This window comes from Thermobia domestica, chromosome 15, assembly GCF_964235325.1.
Source record: "Thermobia domestica chromosome 15, izTheDome1.hap1.1, whole genome shotgun sequence".
Taxonomy (NCBI): Eukaryota; Metazoa; Arthropoda; class Insecta; order Zygentoma; family Lepismatidae; genus Thermobia; species Thermobia domestica.
In genome coordinates this window covers 74,605,420-74,631,235 of record NC_137468.1, presented here as the reverse complement: position 1 = coordinate 74,631,235, position 25,816 = coordinate 74,605,420, and the positions used below count along the sequence as shown (strand labels likewise).

General features: G+C 34.9%; 1 protein-coding gene across 1 annotated transcript in view; it reads left to right on the top strand.

The window, feature by feature from the left end:
- Vps50 (vacuolar protein sorting 50) overlaps positions 1–25,549 on the top strand; it is a 74,303-nt gene extending 48,754 nt beyond the window's left edge. The window contains exons 11-18 of the mRNA XM_081739834.1: positions 3,108–3,208; positions 6,181–6,394; positions 6,742–6,870; positions 12,731–12,919; positions 16,555–16,716; positions 17,832–17,953; positions 20,159–20,348; positions 23,142–25,549. Coding sequence (XP_081595960.1) covers positions 3,108–3,208; positions 6,181–6,394; positions 6,742–6,870; positions 12,731–12,919; positions 16,555–16,716; positions 17,832–17,953; positions 20,159–20,348; positions 23,142–23,255 — 1,221 coding nt within the window. The 3' untranslated portion in view covers positions 23,256–25,549. The remainder of the gene's footprint in view (positions 1–3,107; positions 3,209–6,180; positions 6,395–6,741; positions 6,871–12,730; positions 12,920–16,554; positions 16,717–17,831; positions 17,954–20,158; positions 20,349–23,141) is intronic.
- Positions 25,550–25,816: the final 267 nt, after the last annotated feature.

Sequence of the window (25,816 nt, the reverse complement as noted above, 5' to 3'; positions counted from 1 at the left end):
TCTATTTCATGACGTTATTCCTTTAGTACAATCAAAAGTGATAGACATCAACTACCACTTCCAGTTTGAATATCTTTTGATCTTATTCGTCTCTTGCAACCAGTATTCAGTGATACCAGTATACCAGATACATTCAGTGTCAGTATTGAATTGGCATAATTTGAAAGTTTACCGTAGCTTGAGCGTTGATCGGTTTCAGCGTTGATCGCAATAAAGCAAAACAGTAAGAGATTGCGAGAAGCAGTCTTTCGGAATCGATTCAACGTCCCAGCAAAAGGTTTCGTCTTTTCCATTAACCCTTTATTTACACAGGAAGAGGTAAAAATCAACCATTTCCGGTTTCAGCGTTATTCTTCATAAAACATAAACGATAATAGATAGCAGGGAGCGGGTTTTGGAATGGATTCTGCGCCCTAAGAGTAAATTCCTTCTTCGTTTCCACCCGTATGCCACTAAAACATAACAGAAAATGTGGGTGCGTGTGAGGTGAACGGGCGCCATCTTGCAGTCCATCATTTTAATTCTCACTCAAAAGAGTTTAGATGGAAAGGAGCTTCATGTAATATATATAACAGGCTAATTTTAAAAGAAACTCAATTGCACAATCAGATGTAACATGACTAGAGATTTACTACATACTCTTAAGTTTCAGTATTGATCACCATAGAACAAAAACCGAGAAGAGAGAGTGAAAAAAAAAGTGTTTTGGAATCGGTTCAGCGCCCAAAGAATAGGTTTCCATTTTGACCGTTAGCCCTCTGTGCAGAGCGAAGTAGTAGAAATTAACTATTTTCGATTTCAATGTTGATCACCATAGTGAAAAACAAAAAGAAATAGATTGTGACAAGCAGTTTTTTAATATGGATTCAGTACACAAAATTATATTTTATATCTGATTTTATCCCTGTATTGCAATTAAAAGTGATAGTTTCAGTATTGAATTCATGTAGCTTAGAAGTCTCTGTGAAACGAACCTCTCTTGTTGTTCAGGTGTCAATGATGTTGAAATACGGGGTAGGATCAAATGCAAACCTTAAAAGTGCAAAACATTTTAGAATGTAACAATGAAAAGGAAACCTCTCCTCTTATTTTTCAACGTAGTCCCCCCTGACGTTGAATGCAAGTATTCCACCGCTTCGGAAGTGCATGAATACCACATTGGAAGAATTCTTTTGGCCGAGATTGTAGCCACTTGTGCACTGCATTTTTCACCTCTTCATCACTATTAAAATGCTTGCCTCACATCGCTTCTTTGAGTGATCCAAACACATGAAAGTCATCGGAGGTAAGGTATGGTGAATAGGGTGGATGAATAAGACACTCAGATTTGATGTCATTGATAGTCTCAACGATCAAACGGACAGTATGCGGTCGGCGTTGTCATGAGGAAGGACACCTGAGGCAGAAGTTCTCGTCGTTTATGCCTGATTGCAAGGCGAAGTTGATTTTTCTGCAGGTTTGAATACCAGGCACTGGTTATACTTTTTCTATATACTGTTCCAAAATTACTTCCTTTGTATCCCAGAAGAGAGTGAGCATAACCTTTCCTGCTAATGGTTGAGTGTGGATTTTTTTAGTTTCAGCGAAGAGCTATGATGCCATTCCTTGCTCCATTTTTTGGTTTCTGGTTGATGATAGAGAACACAGGTCTCATTGCCTGTAACATTCATGTCCAGAAATACATCATCCTTGGCGTTGAAACGACGCAAAAGTTCTTCACAGACATCGATGCGACGATCTTTCAATACAGCAGTCAACTGATGTGAAGTCAGTTTTGCAGTCACCTTATTGAAATGCAGAACATTATGCACAATGTGTTGAGCTGAACCAAAACTAATATTCATGATTATGGCAATTTCTTTCAGCGTAATACCTTGTTTTCCTTTACAAGATGTTCCGCTGACGCAGTGTTTTCGTCAGTCACTGCGCGGTGAGCCTATCCCGGTCAAGGAACATCCTCCACAGATGTGCCACTTTTAAACGTTCTACGCTATTCGTATACATGCTGCAAGGACAAATACGAATCACCATACTTTGCTGCAATCCTGCAATGAATTTCAATTGGTACTTTACTACTCAAAAACCGGATCACTGCACTGTTCTAACACGGTGCATGTGGACAGTGGGGCGGCCATCTTGATACTGCCGCTGCCGCGTACGTCGTTCTTCCAGCAACACTCTGCCACGTATCGGTCATTAAGTGCAGCGCAAGGCATATTACTGCCACGTATCGAAACAATCGTCCAACTTTACGGCATTTGATTGCACTTTTAAGGTTTTCATTTGATCCTCCCTCGTAAAATGAGCTACTGAACATTTGCTACTCTCTTGTATGTGTATTTCTTTTTCTGGTTGTCTAAATTACCTTCTATAGGTTTAGTCAGCTCATTTCAACACTTGTACAATAATCCAAACCCATGGCAAGTGATTCGTGTATTTTTTAGGCTTTAGCGTTGTAAAGTGCTTAATATTGTGTATATTGGTGGTAAAGTCGTTGGGATAAAAGAAAATAAATAAATACAAAATTTAAACTCAAATTTTTTTATTAAGAGAACTGGTGCCTATCTTTCTGAAATAACGTGCTTTATTTCCTGAAAGATAGATAGAAGATATACGCTGTTTTGCATTTATTTGATTTGTGGACATGGAGGTTTATACCAGTTGTATTATTTCTCTGTTTCTATAATTTTTAAATATCACCCTTATTTATAATTTTTTGTGTTTGAATATAGCATGATCCATGTGCTAAATCGAAAATTTGTACTACTAAAAGAAGAATCTTAGAAAGCTGGTATGACATGTTAAGCTTATGCTATTCCCATTTTCACTATTACACCTTGCACAGTAATTATTCCCATTTTTCTTTCCTATGTTTTATCATTTTACATAATAATTTCACTTTCGATATATATATATATATATATATATATATATATATATATATATATATATAATATTTACTGTGTAAGTAATTTTCTCAAAAATATGTAGTCCAATGTTGACTTATAAATTTGTAACTAGGATTTTGTAGTAGTGTATTTGAATGAAGTAGATATAAAACTTTGTATCTGAAAAATAATATAGAAATACCTTTCTTTGATTTGAAGGATGAACCTTCTGGATATTTCAGTGAAGAGAGTGATGAAGACATTCCAGAAGAATTGAAAGGTGACTTCGTGGATGAAAACACGGGAGAAACTGTTGTCAAGTTAGTACACATTTCTAAAATTCTGTTTGTTAATACAATACATGGATGGTATCATTTAAATATCATATCACCAAGTCTCTGAAACTTTTTATTTATTTATTTATTTATTCAAATGTTCGTAGAGCTGAGTAATTCGGATAAAATTAGGTTTTGCGTAATTCAAGCTTTAAGACTGTGGGGGATGGGATATTACAAGTTTGCCCCTCGCTCTATCTCCGTGAAACATTAAGATTAGAAGACTGAAATTAGGTATCTTTTCCGTATACACTAAAAAGTAAGAAAGACCGAGATTTGTGAAATTTACCTTTAAGGGAGTTAAAAGATTTTCCCGTATTATTACATGTTTCTTTTAAGTCGTTCAATATGAAGTCAAAAATCGGTGTATGGTGTTACTTCTAACAAGGAACATGAATATTATTCACTTGTAGAGTAAAGGGCCGCTAATTATTGATTGTCAAATTGAATTTCATATAATCACATAAAGCAGAATAACGACATCGCGTACTTAATCCAGATATAACTTTGTCTGGAACTTGATAAGATAATAGTAATTTGAGTACGGTCTTCGATATCTTACAGGGAAATTTTCCCCCTATATCAGTGAAACAAGTTAGTTTATATCAATCCGACATTATTAACAAAATAATATATATGGCATTAGTTACGAGCTTTTGCTCAGGGACCAAATACTTTTCAACACCTTGATTTTTCTTTTCTGTCAATAATTTTAAAATGAATTTTCCAATTTCGATCATTTTGATAACGCACAAAGAATTACGCGCTGAGTAAGGAAACAGTGTTGACATGGATATAACAGATCCACATCTATTGTGGGAGTAGGTGTGCACTTCTCCTCCAACTGTACAATGATTCTTTGATTGAGCGGCTAAAAAATAAGAATATACATGAATTACGTTTTATTAATATATTTATTATTATTCAGTTTACATAGCATGTAGCACACGTAGCACTTCTTAGAAATAAATTTTATTTGTGGCACTTTGGATGTTAATTGTTGCGAAATTGGGTAGTATCCAGAATAGAACGTACTATGTGTTTTGAACGAATTTTATTTTAAACTTTTGTCATGAAGATTTTACAGTGAACAATAAAGCAGTACTCCGTATGGATAATTGAGTAGGTGTCAATATTTACCTAGTAATGCGAAAGTTCTAGGTCCGTATCTTGATACAAATAGATATACTGTATTTTTCTTCATTCACATCAGGTGATTTCTGGAATTTTACTGACGAAATGGCGAATGTTGATCCATTCTCTGTTCTTCATCTCCATTCACGAGGGGGCCGCGGCGGCTCAGTGGTAGAGCGTTCACTGCTGGTGCATGTAGTCCTTGGTTCGATCTCAGCTCGCACCAAGTGAGCCTTGTAGTGGACAAACACCGTATGTGTGGGTTTTCTCGGGGTTCTCCCATTTCCTCCCACTTCCTTTATTCAGGGTGTCTATCGGTCACGAAAGTCACGAAAAAGTCACGAAATCAGAAAACGGTCATGAAAGTCACGAAATTTAGCTTTTGGGTCACGATTTTTTTTTAACTGTACAAATGTAAGTACAAATTGGAAAATTTTGTTCTATAAAACGTCAAAATTCACCATCAAAAATGTCTATGGCCGGTTTTAGATGCTACAAATCTCAAGCAAAGTACGTTTCTATCGCATGGATGAAATTTCGACCTAATTCGCACTCAAATTCGCTCTTGAAAATGTTAGGAAATTTTATGATTTGGTAAAGAAAAGGTCACGAAATTTCATTTTGGAATTTTAGTAGACACTCTGTTTATTCCACCATTTCTTCATTTCTCATCATCACCGTCTCCTTTAGCTTAGCCGGCATAACCATGGGACATAAAACTGAAAGATTTTGTCCATTTACGGAAGTATGCAAACATTTGCAATATTTGAAAATAGATTTCAACTTGATTTGAGTTGAGTGATAGAGAGCTCAGGTTTGAAGCGCAGGGTTGTGATTTCTGTTTACAATTATTCCAGCTCATGTGCGAGATGGACTGAGCGTGCTCGAAATATTGTCGGAGCAACTCCACTGTATAAACTTTTATTTTTCATAATTCATTTTCATTTCTCTGTCTTCTTTAGCCTGCAGGACTTGAACTAGTGAATTTAATTAGCCTCAAAATAAAAATGATATCCCACACTTATATAAATTTTCAGGCTATCTCTAGACTAGGTATGATAAAATGTCCCCACTTGTGATGTGAAGAAGAAACTAAACTTTCCTGCTCCACGCCTTATAAATTCGATCAGGATTATTTAGCAGGTGGTCCTGCTGCTATGTCAATCTTGCGTTGTTACTGAATCTAGTAGGTGCAACACTATATCAATTTCGTAACACTAACTGTTCTAAATGAATTTACAGTGCTTGTCAATTAAAAGTTATAAATTTCCTTTCTACAACAAGATAATGAGATTGACTTTAAGAATCTAATATGGTTATCGTTAAAGTCTTGAATTTTATGAATAGGATTCGAGTTCTATTGGAAGTTCTCATCGGACGTACCAGACGAATATGATTTAAAAAATATATATATATATATCGACTGTTTAGTTCTAATATCGTTATTTTAAAATGAAAGTCAATGAAGAATTCAGTCTAGGAAGAGCTTTAATCATTACATACCATGCTTTAGTCTTAAGGATTTGGATTATAATTCCAAGAAGGAAAGATATAAACCTGGTGGAATAAAGAAAGCAGAAGAAACGGAAGAACCTCAGAAAATTTACTAATACGATACTTTTCTCTATAGATGCACGTGGTCCGGGATCGAATCAGGTCTCCTTCTCACACAGAGGCGAACTTACATCGTTCGTCTATCCCTTAATCATTTTACAGTTAAATCTTTTTAGTAAGTAATCAAGCGAAGGAACACGTTAATAATTGTTCTTATATTGATACATTCTATTGCATTTTGATTTATATTTCTTTAATTTCTTTTACAGACATTCCAAAGTTAGTTCAAAGAAAGACAAGAAGAGAGATCTTCTAACAGCTCCAATATTAACTAATACTACTCTAACTGTGTTAAGGTTATGCGGAAAGTATTTGCAAATGATGAGACTACTGAAGCCAATCGCATTTGATGTGATCTATTGTATGAGCCAGTTGTTTGATTACTATCTCTACGCAGTATATACTTTCTTCACTGCAGATTTGGTGAGTGAAATCGATTTGTTGCTGCTTTAATGCTTTCTATGAAGTTTTTACAGATTATTGAAATGAAAATGTTAGATTTTTATGAGAATATTTATGTAGTCTAACAAGGCTTTTCTTTATTATTATTAAATTGAATTCTGTTGTATGATTGTTGGAACGGGAAATATGATTTTTATTTATGGAAGGAAATCCATCTTTCTGGTCTTGGAAGATAATTTAGGGGGATACAGAAACAAATTATGGGTATGGTTTAGTGACCTTACGCATATAATATCGTTATAATTATTGTATTCAAGTTAAAAATTACAAACATTCATTAAGAAATACAACTGTTCTTTATCTTACAGCCAGAGATGAGTGACGATTACTTGTACAGTTTCAAACTTCAAGCAGCTTTAAAAAGAATATTTGAAAATCTAATACTTCGTGTTGACCCGCAAGTGGATGAGGTACCGATCGATGTAGTTAAAGATAAGGTATGTACGATGTGTTAATTTTATGGATAAACTTGTGCGTGTAAATTATCTACTATAAAATCGAATAAATTTTCTCGTCTATTGGTCGACTATGTACATAGTTCTTACGTTGCCATTACGGCCACAAATGATAGCACGTTTTCGTTATAACGTGGGATCCAAGCCACATGACCTCTGCCAGGAATCGAATCTGGGTCTCCCGCACCGAAGATAACCATGGAAAAGCTCAAAAATTAATATTAATCCATGTAAAACAAAGCTCCTTTTCGAATTGACTTTGCCCAATATTAAACATCTGTTCAGGAGTGTACTTTAGTTCTATTAAGGTTCTTATATCAGAAATAAAACGATCTGCACTCTCCTTTATATTATTCTCATCCATGTGATAACCTCTTCCAACTCAATGGGTAGCTGTTCGAATTTCTATATTTATAATTTTGCTTAAAATTGTGTAACCAAGTCCGAAACCAGTGAAATGGCAGATGTCAGTATGACCAATGAACGTCGATTCGGATATAAATTGGTGTTTTACTTGCAATCTTAACAAGGATAGTTCGATCATGGACGATGGCGTTCCTAGCTTGGACTTCTTTGAACAATTTCAAGACTTACTTTGAACGGTGGATATTCCTTTCAGGCTGTTTCCGAACCTGCACAGTCGGTGTTCATAGTGCAGGTGTCTAAATCTTCTCTGAACCGTTTTGAATTTTAATCGGTCGGAAGTTCCATCAATGCCCTTGTGACTTTCATATATTGGTTATCTTATCCAATACTTGTACTCTTTCTCCATATGTTCATTTGACAGATCTGTACGTTTTCTGTCAAATGGATGATAATCGGAACTAATGTATTTTTCGGTGATTGTGGTAAGGTATGGGTTTTCTTCTGTGATTCCGAACTTGTTCCTGCCTTCTCTATGTCTATCGACATCTTTCACTTCACTATTATCAGATTACAAATCAAGGACGTTAAGTGTGCTGATTTCTTCCACATAGATGTCGTTCCTCTGAGTTGCTTTTTAATTTGCCGAAACACATCATCAGCTGCAGAGGCGCCGTTTCATTGATTCAAAATTCATTTTTTAAAATAAGCAACAACACGTCTTGAGTCCATTGTGTTGCTGTGCACTGGTTGTAACTGTGTAGTTTACGGTCAATTAGATGAGAACCCAATTGATTTCTTATTGCCAAGTCATTCCCAAGAGATTCAATGCACACTAAATAATACAAACATAGAAATTTGAACAAAAGTTCTATTTCTCAAACATTACATACCGAATGTATCGCACTTTTTATTCACATTAATGAAATATTCAACACTCGGGGAAGAGAAATAGGAGCGCAGAACGTTTTGTCTATCAAATGTCGCTTGATGCAGTATATCCTATATTTTTAAACACACAAGGATATTCTCCAACACACACGACTTCCACGTTACAACTTTCTTGCTTGCCGCTTACTGCTCAATGGCCACTTTGTCTTCCTCATATTGCTTCTTTTCTTTGCTAGATCTCGGTTTGTTCTTTCCACTATTTTATCTTGCCCTTTAGAGTGCAACTGAACCACTTAATGACCACCATCAAGCAATCCTGGAACAACTACACGAGTGACTTCCCTTCCCCATAAATGATTACAATCACTCATGTCTTCTTTTCATGTGTTCTCGGATGCAATCCCGTGTGACCACGTTTGAACGCATTTGAATAGGTAGGTCCTTATTTTCACTGGAATACGTCAGGATGTTTGACATGGATGGAAAGATCGTATGTTATTTTATTTTTATTTTTGAGTTTAGGCCCCTTTCATCAGCAAGGCTATATGAGTCGTGGACCTACGGCTTAATGTGGGATCCGAACCACATGAGCTCCCGTCGGAAATCGAACCCGGGTCTCTTACGCCAAAGGCACGTATATTGGATAAGATGTTTACAGTGAAATGGGAGATACAGAATACTAATATTTATTGCTACAGATTGCAACACTTGCATTTTGGAAAATATTATATTCCTTTTCTATCCACGGACGTATGTAATGACATTTAGGACCGCAGTGACGGCGATAAGAGGGCAATTGCTCCCTCCCCCACTTTTCGCCTTATACAAGATAATTTACGGTAATTAATTACACTTACAGGTATTTTATCACATGTTCCCTTACCAATTACAAATTCCCCTCCCCTTCCAGTGTTCACACTCAATCGCCACAATTGTATAAGGGTATTGGAGGGGTAGCGTATTCTGTAGAGCTTAAACTGTAAGTTCGATCCTTTCTAAACTCGCAGCTGATGTAGCAGCGGAACACACAAATAAATGGAAATAGATCACAAAAGTTAAATACTAATCGCATGTATCGGGCAATACAATGTTGCACACAATGTTTAACTGACTACTTGCATGAACAATATATTTTACATTTTATAGTTTCAGTACTTAAGTACTCAAGCAACATAATACATTTAGAAATCGTATAAGACAGCTACGTACAGCGTTTTCACCTTTACCCATTACTACATACCAGATGGGTCTCGATATCACTGTTGGGACCGCGGTGGCTCAGTGGTTGTGTTCTCCTCTGGTGCTTGGGGTCCCGGGTTCGATCCCAGCCCCCACCAAATGAACTTTGTGGTAGACAAACACCGTGTGCGTGGGTTTCCTCGGGGTTCTTCCGTTTTCCTCCCACTTTCTTCATTCCACCATTTCATTCATTACTCATCATCACCGTCTCCTTTAGCCTAACCGGCATAAGCGTGGGACGTAAAACTCAAAGGTTTCATTTTTTTTCGATATCAGTATTGTATTCATACTGCAATGTTCCTGGCAGTGTTATACATTCTTTGATCTTTTCCCAATATTGTTTATTGTTTCTTCTCATTTCCACCGTTGTTAACGCCTTAAGCGAACTATGTAAGGAGCTTAACGTGGAATTCAAACCACTACATTGCAAAACGTTTCAATCGGAAATTGAACAGAGGATCATGTGCACCAAGGCAGCTTGCTAATCACTTGGCCATCCAAGGGAATGGATAATTTCTGCTTATGAGTTTGTTTTGATACTATTCTGATTTTCTACTTTGGCAACACTACATCGAAACTGTACTTTGTCTGTTCTCGTCGTGCTCCTATCAGTGATTATATTCTTGCTTGTGCATCATATTTTGGTGTGAATGGATCAGAATAGTGTACTGTTGTTACTTTTATAAATCCGAAGATTACCACTTTTGTAATTCATATATTTTTGAAAGTTGGCAGCACTGTACATCGGGATTTCACGCATTAGTTTGTAATCGCAAAATAGATTTTCTGTATAATTTGTACCTCATGCACTTTAACACAACTTTCTTTATGCTGAGCTGGCAACATTGCTGTATATATGACGACATTGAGTACGTCTGTAGATACAGTGTTTGCTTACTGTACTGTTCTGAAAGTTCCTTTTCAATTACTTCAAGAATTTTGAAAATATTTCAGTGTAAATGTATATTTTGCATTATTTTCTCTTCACATGATTATTAATCCTTCTTTCCTACCAAGTGTGATAAAAAAAAAATACGGTGAATGTAGTTTCTCAGTGCCATCTATCTATGTTGTATCCATTTCAACTAACAAGCCCGGTAGCCTAACCCTTTAGAACAGTCAGTGTCGAGTTTGAACGAGTTATGACATGATAGTTGGCTTCCAGATTTAGAAGAATGGGGGCGTGTTAAAGAGTGTCTGTCGCGCGCCAACATCATGTTAGCTCACGAAATGTCAAAATCAGTGTATGGCCATGAAGTGGTGGCATTGAAGACTGTTTACAAGTGATATGAACGATTCAAAAGCGGCAAGGAGTCGGTTGAAAACAAGCAATGATCGAGACGTCTTTCGACGTCAAAAATAGGTGAAAAGGTGAAAAAAGTAGCGCAAATGACTTGTTCAAACAGGCGAATGACTATTCGAGAGCTTTCCAAAGAACTAAACATCTCGTGTGAGTCCGTGAAAAGCATTTTAACCGCGGATTAAATGGGCAAATGGCTTCCTTCTTCACCACGAAAACGCACCGTACCACACCTTTCTTTTGATTCTCGAGTTTTTGACCGAAAAAATATTCCTGTCTGTCTACATTCGCTGTGCTCTCCAGATATACTTCTGGCTCTTCTCAAAAATTAAAACCGTGCTTAAAGGAAAACGTTTTGACACCATTCCTGACAGTGAGAAGACCACGACAGAGCAGGTGAACATCCTTCCAAAAGAAGCATTCCAGAAATGCTTCCAGTCATGAATTCAACGTTGGGGTAAGCTAAGAACAGCACTTTGAAGGAAATTAAATCAAATTCCATGTAAACTTATTTCTTTGTTCCTAATAAAATTATTCACCATAGTTTTCGATCACAGCGTGTATTTATCTCCTGTCTTTCTGCGTATCAGCACGTAAAAATTCGGATTTCTTATTTTTTCCCACCTCTGTATCGATTATGAACTGTTTGATAGGGGAAATGCCGCTATCAATGTCAAATATTTCCTTGTCAGTCACGACGTTCAGCCCTCGAGTGAGCATGCGGTGCGAAGCTTTGTTGCATTGCTTACAGTTCTGAACCTCGGTTCGGGTCTCCCGTCCACTCGTCAATATAGGGCCAGCCAAAGAAACTGAAAACGTCTGTTAAAATTTGGAAACAGTTAATATTTAATTTCTTTTCCTCTCTTTGCTGTGGACAAAAGCTGTAACCGATAATATTTCATAGACCACACATTTCGTATTGTTCATAAAATGTAAGTACGAGGGTAAGTCAAAACTTAATTCACAATGTAGCTATAATTTTCTTACATTGTTCGTACTGACCTCTGTCTTCGTGTATTTTATTGTTGTGCTCTTGTGGTCATGCTATGAAAGTTTGATCCAAATTCCTCCATTTATCTTCCTTTTGTTGCAGATAGATCATGGCCGCTCCATTAGAAGTTTGTACTAAAGAAAGACAACGAACAGTGATCTCAATTTTATGGTCGACAACAGAGTGTCTACGAATGGATTGAAACGTTCAAAAATTGCCGCAGAAATGTGGAGCCGGACGACCATCCTTCCTTGTGCGTAACACTAGTGTGACCCTTTTTAATTGTTTCAATCCATTCGTAAACACTCTGTAGCAACAAGATACTGTTTCCGTATTATGCCGAAAGTCTTTGATAGATTAGAGCCCCTGATACACCTTCCGACCACAAAAACCGGATCACTGCTCGTTATCCCTCTTTAGTGCAAACTTCTAATGGAGCGGCCATGATCTATCTGCAACAAAAGGAAGGCAAATGGAGGAATTAGGATCAAACTTTCATAGCATGACCACAACAGCACAACAATAAAATAAATGAGGACAGAGGTCAGTATAAACAATGTAAAAAAAAAAAGTTAGGATTCATTGCGGATAACTTTTTATTTAGCCTCGTAATAATGTGAAAAAGTGTACGTACGTAGTAAGTAAGTGTTGGTTCTTATAATTAAAAGAATTTATAAGCTTGTAACTTGGTTGTCATTGGATTCTTTCTAAATTGATTATCACTCTAAAAAATATCATTAGTTCTCGATATTTTATTTTTAAAAATCCGTCTTTATTGTACAAGTAATGCAAAAATTTCTTCCATATGTTTTAATTGTTGATCTGAAGACACTCTTTATCCTTGTTTGCAGTGAAATTGCATACATTGTACCGTTGTGCACCAGTCAATTAATATTATTTGTGTCTATAATGCACCAATGCAATGATAAGAGGAAATAAACAAAAAGAAACCGGATAAATTGTTTATTTGACTAAATTCGACATTTGATTTTAATATTTTTAATTTTCGAACTTTGCTTTTATATTCTTGGTAATAGCTTACTTGCTTTGTTTTTCAGGTACCCCAACCTCATATATCACCCGTCGTAGATTTAAGTCAACAAGAGACGTTACATGGTCTCGCTGAACGAATTGTGGCTGTTGAATCTCTCGTTTTTCTATCGAAACAGTTCGAATTCTTACATCCGTATTTAGAACAATTGATTCCTCAGGCAAAACGTCCATTCTTACAACAGTTTTATACTCAGGTAAGTAAAAAAAAATAAATAAATAAATAAAATAAAAAAATAAATGGTAGTTGAGTGTACAAGATTGGAATATTAAATATTCACGATTAAAATAAAATTACGATTTCGTGAGTCTAATACTTGGCGATAAAACTGTATTCTCCTTGTTAGGAAACTACATTTTGATTTCCTGTTTAATTCAGTGCTTCATAAACTGTGACCCTTGAGGTTTCCTCCTGTGGTTCTCGTAGTTTGAACATCAATCTTAAAATGACACAGAGAAACATAACATTCAAGCGAATTACCTATCACATGGAGTAGTTGAGAGTTTCAAGCAGAGTTTGAAAATCAAATAACCATCGTCTTTCTCTTTCTGTCTCATGACTTACATTTTATGAAATTTATTATCTTACCTACTTTATAAAGTATTCCTAGTAGGCTTCAATTGTTAAAACTAATACCAGGGTGTCTCTGATACTGGAAACACTTGAATTATACTGGAATTTAATTTTAATACTGGAAATATACTGTAATTTTGATCCACATACTGGAAAAATCATGAAACTGGTAATTTGTCAACAATACTTTTTTGTAATTGTTTTAATAGTCTTAGAAACAATTTTGTATCCATTTAAATTGTAAATTTTTCTAAAGGCGCCACTATGAAACACCTCCTGGGAGGTGATCAAGATCAAGATCAAGAGTTTTATACATTTTGTAATTAGACATTTAAAGGAATGAATGGAGTGGAGGGCTGTGAGGGAAGTTGGGAAGCCCTTTCAAAAATGTTAAAAAATCATTCTATTTCAAAAAATCAAAGCTAACTAAATTTATTAAAATAAAATAATAATAAAAATAAAATATTCTTTTTTTTATGATAAAACAATTACAAATCTGAAATCATCAAGAGTGTAATTATTCCTAAAGAACTTTAAAAAAATCAGTGTATTAGGTACATGAATTTTGCTGACAGATATACTGGAAATATACTGGAATTTTGAAAATGAAACTCAGTAGACACCCTTAATACGCATTTCCTTATGTTAATACGAAAATAAAACTAAGGAAATTTTAATTCATTGTGCTTTTAAAATATAAATGTACTGGTATTAACATATGCTCAAAAGCTTTTTAATGATAAATTTGTTTACGAAGGGGAACAAGAGTATCGTGGTCGTAAAACACTCAAACCATGAACATTTAAATATATATATATATATATTGAATTACGCTTCGTAAGTCCATTATCATTTTGTGTGATCTCGGGTTTCTTTTTTCACTAGAAAGCATATATATTTTAAAATGATCAATTAGCAGTGTGATTTGATTGGGGAGCTGCTTGAGGTAACAAGTAGTGAATCTGGCCTCGAAAATTATAATGATAATGACAGATCCACTGTGTTCACTATGCATTGCGATATACCCTGTTGCTTCATGCCTATGTCGAAACTAAAGGAATAATTTCTTATCAACCTTCTACAATTTTCATATGTTTCTGTTGTTTATTAACCGCTAAGAATCAAACTTAATTCACAATACCTATCTTAAACTATCATTCCCAACTGAATATTTTGTGACGTCATAGTTTGCTACTTACCTTCACACCTAGAAGGGAAGCAGCTACCTGACGTTGATAAAAGCCAGTGGTGATAGGCAAACAATAACAACCATAAGTGGTCTATGGTTTTACAGGCATACTATTCGTAGAACGAGGTGTGTTCAAAGAGTATCGAACCTTATTTTTTCCAGTGTAAACCAATGAAGCACGGGAGACTTTCTTTAGTGCAGATGTAGAGAGGACACCACTCATGCGCAGTCGTGATTTTTTTCCCGCGCGTCAGTCGCTAGCAGTCGGCCAACGAGTGAAGACGTGTAGTGAGCAGTCGTCGGATTTGTGTGTGTGCAAAATGACAAAAAAAAAAAAAAAAAAAAAAAAAAAAAAGCGATATTGCATCAAATTTTCCAAAAGCTATGCGATACCCAAGCGGAAACCATTCAGTCAATCGGTACATTCAATTTTGAACAAGAATTTGGGCATGAAGAGAGTGTCCGCGAAATTCGATTCAAGCTTTCATTATTCCTATGTGTCGTCAGGCTTCCTACTTAGCCGACATGGCTCCGTGTGACTTTTGGTTATTTCTCAAGCTGAAAATGCCACTAAAAGGGACTCGATTTGAGTCAAGAGAAGACATGCTGCGCAGTGCAACGGCACGGTTGCTTACCATTCCAAAAACAGTGCTCGAAAAGTGTTTCCAACAATGCCGGGGGCACTGGGAGAAGTGGGTGCATTATTAAGGAGACTACTTTGAAGGAAATTAGTGTTTCGGCTTCCCAAATCAGTAAATGTATTTTTGCCAACCAAAGGTTCGATAGTTTTTGAACACACCTCGTACATCCTCAAAAGTATGTTGTCAATACTCGCTCTCTTATCTTACCTCCTTTCCTCTTTACATTTCTCTGCTTTTCTCAGGTCGTAAGACCGCGTTCCTACGTAATTCATAGCCCACTTGGAAATTACTCCTTTAAACGATACTCCTACTTATGTCGAAAAAATTGACCACCTGTTTATTTTAGAAGTTGATTTTATTGAAACGACATTATTCCTGTGCTTTTAATGACATTTATCTCTGTATGTTGAACACTGAACACTTATGTGATCTTCATTTCTTAGAAACCTTTTCTGGGATAACCTTTAGTGCTTCGTGTTTCGGAAGGTCAATAAACTCTGCGGAAAAACTTGTCCATTGAAAGTAATTTTTCCAGAAATACAGGAGGATTGCTTTTATGTATATTGTCGGCGAATGTATGAACAGATCAGCACCATTAATCTCTGTATTGCAGTGAATAAAGAGTTAGTCCAGTCCAGTCAGATTTATTAAGCCATACATGCCCGTTATTTTTGTCACGTGTTCGAATCTTTTTACTTTTGGGGAGCTTGCAGGAAATCTTTAAAGAAGAAAATAGAAATTCATATTGTGTTAAAGAAAATTAAATAAGACTAGCATCATTTGTCTTTCATTTCGCTTTACTGCCTGCTGGTCATCATCCATCAACAGGATGAATGTATATATAGCTGTTTTTAAATGCACAACTTAGACATCTTTACTTTGAGATGTGACACAGTATGGATGTTTTTAGTATTTCCCGGAACTGAGTTCTTATCTGTCTGTGTCGTCATAAATGGAAGGTAGAAAATAATAATATAAATAATTTTTAAAAAGACACGATATTTTTATATTTCAGAAATACGTTTTACCTTGGTAAGTATAAAATTCAAACTAATACGTGCATAATAATTAGTCGTTGCATTAGAAGTGCTTACATTACGACTCGTAATAGTTTGTGATTCGAAATCCTTGCATTTTGTCTAAATTGACCACTTTTCAGTGGAATCCATGTTGGAGCATAGACAGGTTTCAGTTATATGTTTTCATGAATACGTATCAGGTTTCTCAGTAGTTGAATGGTTTATCATGAGTACCATTAGTGTACGCGTCATTTCGAATTCGAATAAAATAAAAACAAAAGAATAATAATACTACGAAGTCTTAATGAATTGAACATACAGTTATTTAATATTAAATATACAGTGCTGAATTTTTCGTTCATGCGAACAAAATTTTGAAATAAACTTTTTAAATTTTTTTTTATTGCAGACTGTGTCGGTAACGGTAGAACTTCGCCGCCCTGTCTACATGTGCGTTGCAGCACATGCTGTGGATTACAAGCATGTCCATTCATTGATGGTGAATAAGGTGAATTGGGAAGTGCGTGAAGTAATGAGCCAACATAGTCACTACGTCGATATTCTTCTTAGGGTAAAGTTTCATTTATTTCGTTTACTTATTCTCAAGTAGTATGACTGTCACTGTTGGAAGGATGTGTGTCAGTATTAGGAGAAATTAAACAACAATAGATACATTCTGCTACATTAACAGTGTATATATATATATATATATATTATTAAACAGTACACAAGTAAATAAATAATCTGTCCCAGCAGAACAAAAACTAACAACTGCATCAGATCGGCAACATACGGCGATTCTAGTTCTGTATCTGGTATCGGAGGTTTTGGAGCAAAGAAGCTCATTCAGTAAGGAATAATAAATAGCTATATAAGTTGAAGTGACAACTGATTGGATTATTCTACAAGTTAATATCTCACTAATTTCTGTTTAGACTATCTCTGATTATAGTTAAATAAAGTAGATTACTCTCAGTTTAAAAAGAAATCAGTTCTACATTGGCTATCGTTTACTTGAGTCATAGTAACGTAACTTTTTACTTATTTATTTAATATATGCTTGCACTCCGTCAAACTAAGAGGAGAGATTACATAATCTGGGCTACCAGATCACATTACCATTTCTTGACAGATTACGTCTGGGGAAGTTTTTATGCAGTAAATTAAGAATTTGATAAGCTGTGTGCCAAGTTGCATTGTCTTGTTGAAAATATATGTGTCACGATTTTCCAGTTGAGATATCACCATATTTCTGTATCGCTTATTATTGACAGCAATATAATTGCAACGTTAATCTTAAACACAATTGACCAAACAATTACACCACACATTGATCATCTAAAAAAGGAGGGACATTTCGTGAATTGCATGTGGATTTTCATCTACTCAAATCGGGAAATCGATCGTTTTGTAGGTCGATTATGTTGACTGTACATTCTACGCAATGCATGAAATGTCTGTCGAACTGAACACTTATTGTGGTAAATTCGAATAATTTCTGTTATTGAAGTGTGTATCTAGCCATGCTAAATTGGCACACACTACTGTATCGGCAATTTAGCCAGTGTTGCCAGAACATGATTTCCAAGTACCACGTTGTTTTAGTTTTATTATATGTGTTTATTAACTTAGTTAAAGTGAAATTTCAGTTTTGTATTTCATACTTCTCTTCTTCTTAATGCACAGGAGCTTCAGATATTTAGTATGAGAATGGAGGAAGTAAGCGGCCATGTACCAATACCACGAGAAGTTCACAATGTATTGTGGGAGCATGTCATATACCTTGTTTCACAAACCTTTGTTGAAGGGTAAGTATAATACTATGTAAGTTGAGTGATAAGAAATAGATAGTAGTCTATAAAGGATACGCTAAGACTCAAAGAAATATGCACTAAATTGTTTTGTAAAAGTTGTAACTTTTTTTCCTAATTTTTATTTGCGCGTGGCTATCGTTACATAATAGTTGTTGCACCGAAGCTTTCGTCCCTCTGTACATTATTGGTTAAATTCGTATTTAATTAAAAGCTCTAATTGCTTACATATGCCAGATTTTTATTTCCCCTTTCTTTGAGTTTGTCCACCAACCAACATGTGTTACACGAATATTAATGCTCAAATCTAAATTAACGAAACTTGTCGTATTTTTATACTATATCAAAAAAAGGAGGAGGTTGTCAATTTGACCCGTCTAACTCGATAGATTGCTTGCACAGTAGCGATATCTATGAACATCAGGCAACAAACTAGTGCAGGTAGCGACATCTATTAGCGTAACTTTATTATTTGGAATTACTGTATTGCTCTGAGATGTTCGCCATTTATAAATAGGATATATTCGTACCAAGTTTATTGAATACTTAACGACAGCTAGTTGTAAAGATGGGCCTCTGAATAGAAAAGTGCTAGTTAGTACGCCCAGTTTTCATGTGCATGATTTAGAATTTGATTTCCAGATGGATCTAGTCTTCAATAAATTATAGGACATAGTCTAGGAAGTAAAATCAAGTAAGGTTTATCAATAGTAAGTCAACTGAAGAATAGGAGGAATATTATTTAATGTATGAAAGCGCATATCTGCTATAAGGAAGCGACATTTTTTCAGATCTTGGAAGATTGTATCCCTAATTGTAATTCTCAGTCTATTCCTTTACTCCAGCTTCATAATTTCGTGTTTTCTTTATTGTCTTGTAAATCACAGGGCGATAGAACCGCCTGTTCTACGCCCAATTTATGCAGTGGATTCACCTGTCTAGTCTACTGGCTCAGTGGATTCGTCCGTCCAATTTACTACCTCACTGAATTCACCCGTCCAATTTATTAGCTCACTGGATTCACACGTCCAATTTACTGACTCAGTGGATTCACACGTCCAGTCTATTAGCTCAGTGAATTTGGCATGTAACATGAGCTAAATTGTGTAGAACCTGCGTTGGAATAGAACACTTAGAAAAATTACGACTAAGAAATGAGCCTAGAACTGTAACAGGGTGTCTATCGATCACGAAAGTCATGAAAAAGTAACGAAATCAGAAAACGGTCATGAAAGTCAAGAAATTTAGCTTTTGGGTCACAAATTTTTTTATCTGTACAAATATAAATACAGACTGGAAAAGTTTGTTCTATCAAACGTCAAAATTCACCACCAAAAATGTCTATGGTCGCCTTTAGACGCTACCAAATCGCAAGCTAAGCACGCTACTACCGCATGCATGTAAATTCGACCTAATGCGCACTTAAATTTTCTCTTGAGAATGTTACGAAATTTTAAAAGGGTCACGGAAGAAAGGGTCACGAAAAAGACACGAAATTTCATTTGGAAATTGTAGTAGACACCCTGTTAAGGCATATTTCTAATCTTATATTGGCGTCCTCGTATTGTTACAGAGTAACATTATCGAGCTGGCGTAGGCTTGCAATTAGTGTTCTTGCTTCCCAATCGGATGGTGCCGGCTTCAAATCCGAATCCTACTGAGACTGATTTTTTATTTCCACTAGATTGATGTCGGTTGATAACTTTAAATATACAGGGTTAGTAAAAATGATTTATTCATTTTGAAAAGGTTATATTTTCAGAAGCATTATACATACAAACATGAAAGGTATATGAAAAGAACCAGAACTCACCAAGTTTATATACCGTCTACAAATATTCAATATGTGCCCCTTTGGTGACAAGACACACGTCCAGACGACGTCTGTTTCCATGCTTTCCCTCCATTTTCGACGGGTACTGACCTCGTATTGCCACACTGCCGCACTTGATCGGAAGGTAATGGACTCGTGCTGCCACCTGGAATACACAATGCAAACTTCTTTTCATATATCTTTCATGTGTGCACGTGTAATACTTTTGAAAATATATTCCTTTTCAAAATGAATGAATCATTTACGCTGACCCTGTAGATTCCGGCCGACTTGTTTCCACTTTTATTCCAATTATTATTGCATTGTTGTTAATGATTCCAGTTGTTGTGTCTCCTGATCCATGTAAATTATTTCCCTTTCTCTTTCAGATTTTCAAGTGCCAAGAAATGTTCAAATGGCGGACGCGCGCTGATGCAGTTGGATTTTACCCAGTTCCTTTCAAAATTAGAGAAAATAATGGACCTAAGACCAATTCCAAATAGAGAATATGTGGAAAACTATGTAAAAGCCTATTATTACCCAGAAGACACTTTAGAAAAATGGCTAAAGGAACACCCAGTAAGTATTACCGAAATTTCAATTTTTTAAGCCGGTTTAAAATTATTTTTATTTAAAAGAGTAGTGAAAATCCTGATAATAATGATTTACAAGTAATTCAAAATTATCTTCAATGCCTCTTATTTTTGTCAAACAGATTGAAGACGAAATATCAAATAAGTGAGGTAAAAGAATGAAAATCTTACATATTAATGTTTGTTACCTTTAAAGTAACACAAACGTCTTCAAATTTGTAAGATTAAGCTTACAGATTAAAAAAAAAAAGCACACATACACACAATGCATTATTAATTTTTCCATTTTAAATTGTGCGCGAGTCATAAAGAGAGAAAGAAAGCAGAAACTATGAAGTAGTGCTCATTATGTGAATTAAACGTCATATCGTCGCTGCACCTCGAAGAATCGCTATGTGACATTTTTGTCGAAAATGAGTAATGCCGTGCAAATAAACCTCTAAGCTGTCAGGTAGCATCCCCTATAATGTCATAAGTTAATATTCAATTGTTTCGCTACAACAATGGAAAATTATAAATTGAAATTAAAGGATTCTGGTTCTCATCACGTATGCATTGATTAATGTAGCAAATCCTCTATGTGCTTATAAAGGCGCAAAAGGTGTAATATAATACTGTTGAAGCAAGCTACAACAATGTCCAGTGCATAATATACGCAAAACCAATTTTATTATATTTTTCAAGTGTTTCCGTGTATATTTGGCACGGAATTTTAAGAGTGGAATGTTTTTTGCTTTTAATTTTAAGAGTAGAATGTTTTTTGCTTCCCCTGAAAAGTTGTGGTTTTGTCACACAGAGGTTCTTCGAGGCACAGCGACGATATACTCTCTTCAGCCACATTATGAGAATCATACACAAGAAAGCTAACAATCAAGACACAGCAAGATAAGATCTTATCTTTACAACTTTTCAGCTTCGCTATGCAATGATACAAATTTATATATTGTTATTCTGTGAAGAATACCAAACACCAGTGTCAACTAAGAATCAAAGCCTTGATTATCGGTTCTAGTTCTATCTAAATCTTGGGCTGATTTTTCACAGAATATTGCGAGGAATAGAAACAAAATGAATTGAAAGAGAACAGAAAACTGATAATTAAGGGACAAAGAGGTTTTAATTGCATTAGCTGTTGTCATAACGTGTATGAAGACTGTGCTTGAGATACGAAGACTGTGCTTGAGACTGTGCTGAGACTTTTAGAAAAGATTAATATTTGAAGTCACTTACATTGTGTTCGTGAAATAGTTAAGTCAACCTCGAAGGATAAGCCTCTCCTTGACTTGCATAATTATAAACGATTGGCAACTCTAGAACTGAAGTGTCGTTGACTGAATGTAGAGAATCCTTCTATATGAAACGGCGGAATGCAATCCGCATGCCTTTCGTATTTCCTTTTCTGGAAGTTTCACGTGTATGTCTCATGGAAGAAAATAAGTTTTGGACTTGTCTCAATAGTCAGGATTAGATTCTGGAAACAACCCTGACTTAATCGATTCAATCCAAATAGTTGATGTTTTGTACTCAAATCAAATTATTTACATAAAGATACAAAATTTACATATTAGTAATTTACAATAATTTCGGAGTTTTTAAATGTTGATATATTGCATTTTCCCTCTTTAATTTGTTTCCCTGTTAATCAAAATATACAAAAAAATATATTAGTTGCTATAATCAGCAGTCTACTGTCTATAATATATACATGGAATAGTTCATTATACACGGAATCACTAATTATATCACTAATCACATACTTTAAGGAAGGTGTCATGATAAGAATCCGGTTCGAAGTAGGTACGAGGTGCATTCAGAAAGTAAATTTCCCGAGCATCACATAGCTAGGAAACCGTATGCGCGAAGCGACTGCGTCATATGAGAGAGTAAGGTTCTAGCATGGCGCATGCGCCAGCGAAATGTCCCTAGTGCTCTCAATAGCGTCGTGGCAGTGGTTGAAAATAGATGTTCCTATTCCAACTCCCAGCGCGTGTGAAGTGCAAGCAGTGATAAAGTTTTTGAATACACAGGGCATAGCGTCGATTGAAATCCATCGGCAGCTGTGCCAGGTCTATGGGTTTAACGTCATGAGCAAAGTAGATAGTGCGTTGCTGGTGTAGACAATTTGCAGCAGGACGTCAAAATGTGCATGATGAGGAGCGCAGTGGGAGGCCAACCGTCATCACATATCGTGGGAGGTCAACGCACCATCTGCTTGCTCATAACGTTAGGCCCATAAACCTGGCACAGCTGACGATGGATTTCAATCGGCGCTATGCCCTGTGTATTCAAAAACATTATCGCTGCTCGCACTTCACACGAGGCGGGAGCTGGAATAGGAACGTCCATCTTCAACTACTGCCACGACGCTACTGAGAGCACTAGGGTCATTCCACTGGCGCATGCGCCTAGCTAGGACCTTACTCTCTCATGTACACATAGTCGCTTCGTGCTACATACGGTTTCCTAGCTATGGGACGCGTGGGAAAGTTACTTTCTGGATGCTCTTCGTATTCACTATGTTTAAAAATTCATGTCGGCCGGTTCAGACGTTCGGCAATCACAAACAAGATTACATTCATTTTTATTAATGTAGATTAGATTTTTGTTAATAAAGAATAAGTAGTTTGCTATGGGATAAGTTTTGATTTATTAGTGTGAATTTAGTCTTATTTTATTTATTTATTTATTTATTTATTTTTATTATTATTATTATTATTATTATTATTATTATTATTATTATTATTATTATTATTATTATTATTATTATTATTATTTTCAGGAGTATTCGCCACGACACCTGACAGCTTTGGTAAACTGTGCGTGTCAGAATAATAAAAAGACAAGACAGAGGCTTATTAGCTTGATAGAAGATATGGATAGATTAGGAAGATAGTAGTATTAATGAACCATATCTATCTGTAATGGAAAGTTGTTACACCACTATGTGGTTTTGTGTGACTCGTCAAGTGACATTCCAGTGCTCAAAGCATGTTTAAAACTCTATGGGGGAGTTTTTTTTCCTCGCAGATCATTAGAAGAAGTAGTTACATTCGTTGTTGATTACATGTAGCCCAAGATGTATATAATATATTATGTTATTAAAGCAAATGTTTGTCTGATATATGTATATATTCATACGTACGGAAATTTAGAATAATTAAGCTGGACAACATTGTACTGTGTATAGTACGCTCTGTTGTATTTCAGTTTTTCAAAATTTTCTGTCATAACTATGGTTTATACATTGATATTTACATATACATATTTGTAAAAAGAAATGGAAATTCCGTAACAATCCTTTCTTCTCCCTTTAAAAAAACCCTTTAAATGCCTTTGACTGCAAAATGGAATAAGTAAGGATAACTTTACCCTAATTGTATTTCTTAAATTTATTTTAGTTATTATTTCAACATTAATAAAGATTATGATCACAGTTCTAATATAAGATTCAATGATTAATGGTGAAAATATAATACTAATAAGAAAGGGAGAGAAATAAGCTGGAACAAAAATTATAATACAAATAGCAAACTAAAGTGCAATGAAGGAAAAATAAAAGAATATCATTCATAATATATAATCAATCATTAATATTGTTTGTGTAATATAATGAGGCAGTGATGACTTTAATCCATATTTTCCTCGTGGATTTGTGTGTAAATTGTATAAATAATACTGTTATTTTTTGTTATTAAATTGGAATGAAATACCAGTTCTGTGATTTTACGGATTAAATCAAAATAACAAACTTTTTTATTAAAGTTTTCAAGAGAAAATTTATTTCATTTCATTTTTGTATAATTTTTTTATAACTAAATATTTTTAAATGTATATAAAATTAAGTTCAGAGGAAGAAAATCTGGTAATCGCTATTTCAGAAATTTTATAGGGGATATTCTCTCTTGCAGGTTACTGCCGCAAGATTTTTTTTTTTTTTTTTTTATACTTTTTAATTAATAAATTCAGGAAGCCATCAGGTTGTTGTTCAAGTGTGTGTTTTGCTGGTTTCTAGACTTCAGTAATTCTAGTACATTTCAGATCAAAAACATGAAAAGCAAAAAATGGAATTATTAGGTTCTTTCGCGACTTCTTATAACTGAAATAAACAGAATTTCTGTACCAAATCATAATGTTTATGTATACAGAATATTTCTAATTTATATAATGATTTAACCAATATCAGAAAGATTGTTTTGTGTTATGCCAAGTATACACAACATTCATTTCAGAATATGGAAAGTTTGAAGAATGAATTGACGACTGATTCGTAGTTCCTAAGTTTGTATCTTCTACGTGACCATAAAATAAATCACATAGGTTAGTTATTTTTGAGCAATTGCAGTGTTTATATATATATAACAGGGCTGCACTCGTTTTTTGATTATAGATGGGAAGAAATTTAGATTTGTTTTTGTAGCTTTAATATGTTTTATGGAACGACTTATTCTTTAAAAATATATGTAATTGTTTCTCGAGATCTAGAGTATATTATAGTTAATTCTACCTTTTTTTTTTTTTTTTTTGGAGGGGGGAGGATGATTATGGTGTAGACATGATAAATTATTTTGTTTAGTAACAGTGTTAATCATCTCTCGTAACAACAATAAAGCATCGGTTTTGTTGACATAAAGTTTTTATTTACTGTTGAGAAAATTCTTAACCGTGTAATTGGTTGTCATTTGTCTTCTACATCTGCATTCACCTCCATTCAAAGTAAATTATAAAGTATATAATTCGTATTGGGTTCCAAATAGATTAATGACTAGTACGGAAGTCTTAGATTAGTCTGACCCTGGGCTCGATTTTTAGTAACATTTAGTCTCCGTTACCTATATTGTGTAATTATTATTGGAAATAATATAAAATCAAGCTAGATGATAAGCACTGGATTCTGGATGCTGTATTCCATCTTTGATTATTTAAGATGTTTCTATCGTGTAATTTTATTTCAGTAATTATATATAAGTAAGTGGATATGTATTTTTTTTTTTTTAATATAACAAGGACTATCTAGTCAAAACATGATGAGATTCTTGAAGATAGACGCTGCTACGAATGGCATACAAGAAGAAGACTTTAAGGAAACTTACTTTTTGGCACACTATTTCGTTGATTCGTGCACTGACTATTCGAAAACGAAAAAAATTATATATTCTCCATAAATTTTATACAATACAAAAAAATAAACTGTGAAGTAGAGCGTGTAGTGTACAGTGTAAATTGCTGAAAGGAGGCAGTTAAATCAAGTTAATCTAACTCCCCAGCGTGTATAGCTTATATGTTGCTTAAAATAATAAAGAGTATTATTTTCATTTTTCTTTTACAGATATTTTTTTAAAAATTTTATAACGTTTTTGTAGGTGTTTTGGACGAGCTTGTTATTTTTAAAATTAGTATAAACAAATAGGTAGTATGGGTTTGGATAAAAAAAAGAAGGAAAATATTGATGTCGCT